This window comes from Lathyrus oleraceus, chromosome 5, assembly GCF_024323335.1.
Source record: "Lathyrus oleraceus cultivar Zhongwan6 chromosome 5, CAAS_Psat_ZW6_1.0, whole genome shotgun sequence".
Lineage (NCBI taxonomy): Eukaryota > Viridiplantae > Streptophyta > Magnoliopsida > Fabales > Fabaceae > Lathyrus > Lathyrus oleraceus.
Genome location: NC_066583.1, coordinates 229,792,922 through 229,798,856, shown reverse-complemented (window position 1 = coordinate 229,798,856; position 5,935 = coordinate 229,792,922). Strand labels below are relative to the sequence as shown.

The 5,935-nt window shown below is 27.3% G+C and overlaps 1 protein-coding gene across 1 annotated transcript; it reads left to right on the top strand.

Moving 5' to 3' along the window:
• Positions 1–253: 253 nt before the first annotated feature.
• On the top strand, positions 254–991 carry LOC127083210 (histone H4). Its single transcript, XM_051023469.1, has one exon. It carries the CDS (start codon positions 467–469, stop codon positions 776–778), a length of 312 nt encoding a protein of 103 aa, XP_050879426.1. The 5' UTR covers positions 254–466; the 3' UTR covers positions 779–991.
• Positions 992–5,935: the final 4,944 nt, after the last annotated feature.

Genomic DNA, 5,935 nt, shown 5'->3' with positions numbered 1-5,935 from the left:
TTAATACATTAAAAAATAAGATTCATCAAAAATTAAAATAATTATAATTAAATTTATTTTTAATTAGTATATAATTAAATTTTTTATTCAATACTGTATATAATAATGATATAAATGGTCCTATTTGAGAATGCAACTTAGCTAACACAATTCGCACTTGTGAATTTCATTTCACAAGTCACACTTTCCCGGTCACGTAATTAAAATATTTTGTATGTTCTCAGAAACACAATTCACACCCAAAAAACAATTACTATCCACCACGAATCTTACAGCCAATGAAAATAAAGCATTTTCAATCCAACGCTCGATGTTTCAAGTTCCCTGCTCACACGGATAGCTAACAATCCAACCGTTACAGTTACGTATCTAAATCCTATATAAACTCCGACTTCTCCGCAATCTAACAGAAAAGCACTAGAATCAGTTTCATTAGAGAGAAAAAACCTCAAGAAATCACACAGCTATGTCAGGAAGAGGCAAGGGAGGAAAAGGTCTCGGAAAGGGAGGAGCTAAACGGCACCGTAAGGTTCTCAGAGACAACATTCAGGGAATAACAAAGCCTGCAATTCGTCGTCTCGCAAGACGTGGTGGCGTGAAACGTATCAGCGGTCTAATTTATGAAGAAACCCGCGGTGTTCTCAAGATCTTTCTCGAGAATGTGATTCGCGATGCTGTTACCTACACCGAGCATGCTCGCCGTAAGACTGTTACTGCGATGGATGTTGTTTACGCTCTCAAGAGGCAGGGTAGGACTCTTTACGGATTCGGCGGTTAGAAAACTCGGAATTGCTGTTTAATTTAGGGTTTCTTGTAATTTGAATCTCAATGTTTAGGTATAATGTGTAATAGCACCCCGAGCTTTGGCATTAACATTAGTTTTTAGCTTTGTTCTGTGATTAATTGATGATTTGAGTTTTCAATCTTGTTCAAACCATTGCTCTGTAGACGTTAATTATGTTGTGCCTAATTGGATTTCTTTTGCAATTCACACACTTTCGTTTGAATCAATTTTGTTTTTCATTTTTTAAAATATGTTTTATAAAATTGTTTTAGAAAAGTGTTTATAAAAAGAGAATTACTTAAAAACTTGTTTGGTAACATGATTTTTCAAAATTGTTTTAAAAATGAGAAAATAAAAATATTCATTTGATAAACTATTTTTAAAAACAGTTTAACATACGAGAAAATAAAAAACCTATTTGATAAATCGACCTTTAAAAATTGTTTTTAACTAATATAAAATAATAAAGGTTTTTATTAATTAATAATTAAATTTTTTTTAATGATTTATAATTAAATATACAAATGTATAATTTTATTATTAAATAAAGTTGAGATACTTTTTTTTTAAATATATAATATTTTTTTTTAGAGTTGAGTAATAACTTGTTCACAGAAAATATTTTGTTAAGTACGATAAGAAGTCAATATTCGAAGTATATATCAACTTTTTTGGATTGAATGTGAATTTATGAATTGATATTTTTAATAATTGAGGTTTTATTCTTATATGATTTATTTATTTTTGTGCTTAACGTTTTTCTCTTTCTGATAAATTGAAAATTTATTTACGATTCTCTGCTAGGAAGAATTTTCACCAGTACTATTTGATTGAACTATTTTAGATTAGTTATCATTTAAGCCTTAGGGGTATTAACTAGAAATTGTATTGTTCTTGATAATCAAATGTGGGTCTACATTTACAATCTACTATGGGCATAAGGTTTGATTTACTAAAGATTTAAGAATAAATAAACTTAAGAACTAGTAATTTATAGGAATAAAACAAGTTCTTATGAGGTTAATTTAGGATATGAAACGAGGTCAAGTTCAAACTCTTATTCTTAACACGCTTTTCTCTTATTATTTTCTACTATATTAAATTTTTCTTAGTTTTATCTTTTGCAAACCAACAAATCTTAAAATCCCAAATACCTTTTTTTTAAATGAAAATTAAATTGAATTCTAAAATATAATGCAGTCTTCGAGATTGATACCATGACAACTACCAATATTACTACTTTGGAGGATTAATACACTAGCTAATTTACCAATCAAGTTTCATTTAGACCAGTCACACAATTAGTAGGAGAGCAGTCTCATGTTACACATGAAGTAGTCTTCACACTCTTATAGTTATACCTCTTAACTTTTGTCAAAGACGTGTTAATCCATGTTGAAAGTGTTTATCTTATTATGTGATGTAGACTCTTATCCTTAACACATTCTTATAGAATTTTTTCTATTAATATATTTTTACTCTAGTAAAATATTTTTATCAGTATATTTTCTGTTGATATTTTTAATTATGTTTTTAGCAATTAATTTGCTTTTAAAAATTATTTTTTATGTGCAAATAAATTTTATATCTCAAAGCTCCATACATATATAATTTGTATGTAATTAATGCGTAAAAAAGTTTAATTGAATTAAAATAAAGGGTGATATTATTTTATAAAATTAATTATTTATATATTTATTTAATGTAATTTAGTTGGATGTATGTTAAAAATATTTTTAGAGTATATATTATAATTATATATATATATATATATATATATATATATATATATATATATATATATATATATATATATATATATATATATATATATATATATATATATTAATGAGAAGTGATTAGCATTTTGACTCTTTAGATTAGAAAAGAGAACTTGCATGGATAAAAATAAAATATAATAGCCTTTAATAAAATAAAATAATAGAGGTCTCACATTTATTAGCTATAATTTCATTATGCAACATACAAAGCCTCCTAATCATCGATCATTGTGACACTATAAATAACAAATTAAAAAATTACCAAAGTGCCATTAATGAAAATTGATTGTTTTCCGCGTGTTATCATTTTGTGGGTTTTCCCAAACAAGAAACTGAAATTGAAAAGTGAAACAGCTTTTGTAAATTTTCTATCTTTTAGCTTTTAAAACTGAAAAACAAAATTAGTTTTCAAAACTAATATTTTAAAAAGAGTTTATCAAACAAGTTTTTTATCTTTTACTTTTTAAAAATTAAAAAACAGTTTTTAAGAATTGATTCAAACAGAACCTAAATCTTGACGATTTTTAAGTCTTGACGTTAATTCTCATTGTTATCAAACTAATTTTATCTCAAATAATAACAAGGAGAATGAATTGTGTCTACAACACTAATACACGCTTTGTATCCCTTTGACCTTATATAACTTATAACCTTAAGGTATGTTTGATTAGGAATCCACGAATCCTTCCATATCTTCACTTTTAATCCCCATTACCAATTCTTCATCTAACTCCTTTTTCCATTAGATCTTTGGCATTAAGAATACTAATCCAACAGTATCTCCACTTAAAGTATTTATTAACACTCTTTCTAAAAGAGATTTCTTTTCTTTCATAGGCCTCCAACAATGTTTTTCGAGGAGAGCCTTGTTGAATTCTTTTAAATCTCTGAATCTCATTTCACATCCAATGTATTTTTTTTCTAATCCTTGGACCCCGGTCCGAATTTGGCTAACATAGATTAAAATTCATAATGTAGTTCCACATTGATTGGGCAACTACTTAGATCAAGACCTCTTTTTCCCTCGAAAGCTTTCCTTCCAAACACTCTTAATGGCAAGAGAGAAGATGACATTTTCACTTCTATCTTGTTACAAATTATTTCCTTTTCTTTATGTAGCATATTTTGACTAAAAGATACCTTTGATTTGTCCAAGTTGGCCAGTAGTCATAAAGCTCTTTGGTAGGTAGAGAGAAGTTTGAGAATAAAGTTAGCTTAAGTGAGATTTGCTCTTGCAAAGAGCAATCTATCGCCCGCGAAGAAGTGGAATATTTGGGAAACCTTTCTTGCTATCTTGATGCTATGAAATTTTTCACTTCTAACTTTCTTATATAACATTTCAGAACATAAAATAAAAAGACAGGGTGAGAAAGAGTTACCTTGAAGCAAGTCGTTTTTTTTTCATCATCTGTCAAGCGGAAAGTCTTATAGCAAAAAATAGAGATTTTGGGCCTGTTTGAAACACTTTTCAATTTTAGTTCTTAAAATTTGTTTTTCAAATCTATTTTAAAAAACTATTTTTAAGAAGAAAATTAACAAAAAATTTGTTTGATAAAGTCATTTTTAAAAACTGTTTTAAAAATATGAAAATGAAATAACTTATTTGATAATCTAATCTTTTAAAATCACATTAATGTTATTAATGAAAATTATAAATTTTTTATGTTTTTTTTCAAGTTTTATAATACTAAAAACTAAAAAGTGAGAAGCAAAACACAACTAAACTGTTTCACTTTTTTACTTTTAAAAATTGAAAAATAGAAAAGAGTTTTTAAAAACACTTTTGCAAAATATTATATTCAAACAAGTTTTTAAATTTTAAATTTTCAAAAACTAAAAAAGAGTTTTTAAGATGCATTTCAAACAGGCCCTTTATGTTTGAATTGAAATTAATCATGGATACAGCTACACAATAAACAAACATTCCAGATTGATTAGAGATAATATCCAAAGAGATACGAGTTACAATGAATCTACAATTTGTAAATTACACGTGATGTGCTTTTTTACAAAAATTCAATTTCTATATGATTCTAACACCACAATTTGCATATTTCAATCAACACTAAAACACAATAGATTTTGATTCAAGTAAAACCTACAATAATGTAATAAATCACTATCAACAAGAATTAACAATAAATTACACTAATAAACGATTACCTATATCTATAATAGGATACAAAAATTAAAATGAGAGAGAAGGTGGGAGAGAGAGATATATTAAAAATCATATTTTGATATTTTTTTGATAATTTGTGCTTGGACAAAAATTTATTCTATGGTTTAGTGAGGGACAAAAGTTCATGTTTTTGCCATGTCTGTTGCCATATGTTTTGTCCAATTCTATGATTAGTTTTTGCATCAAATAAGATATAAAAAACATTATGAAGTTCAATCCCTCATTTTTTAGCAGATCAAGCGCACCCGTTACTTCTCCTTCTATAAATAAATTTAAAAAAAACTTAAATTAACCCATTAAAAACCATAAAATTATTCTAACTAGAGAAAAAATGGATTTTTTTTGGGTTCGCTTAATCATGTTCCAATACACCTACCAAACAGAAAAAAGGTATGGATTTGGTTCGTACTAAAAGTGTACTATTAGTATCGAGTACATATCTGATATCGATACTCTTCTCTAAACGATGTACTCGTGCTTAAAAAACTATTATGAAACAGAGACAAAACATTCATACTCTCATGACACATTTGTGTGAAAAATATTTTTTAAAAACAAATTGGACAAAATCACATGTGTCGGATTATCAGACACCAAACACACTTGTGTGTCTATGTAACAAACTATCATCCAAATATAAATATTTTAAGAAAGAATGGTGAATTCTTATCTACCCTTTAAAAAAAATTGGGTAACAATACCCCACTTAAGTGGTGAAACACAATTGGTACACTTAGTATTTTATATCTAATTCTCAAGCATTAATTTTTTAGTCTTTTTAATTATAACAAGTAACTTTTGGCTAATTACTCATTGAACCCGAGCTAATTACTCAGTTATGACAAATTTTTGGTAAATTAAAACTACATAAAGATCTCCCCCTTAATGTATCAGAGACATGCAATTTCACATGTTAGTTTTATTAGCTCTGCGGTGGACACCAATTGTACTCGTTAAAAATACAATTCGTGACAACCCCTTATGTTGTAGGGCTATCAAAGATTTTCAGGATTGTTTAAGGTGTTAGAACAAACTTACACAGATACATGAGCTAGATATGTAATGTTTTTGTTATTGCATATACTTTCTTCTTCAAATATTATTCCTTCTTCTTCATCTTTCGAAAGATTAATCTCTTTCTAGAGCTTCATGGTAGCAATCTAGATGATAAAAGAGGGTTGAAATGAT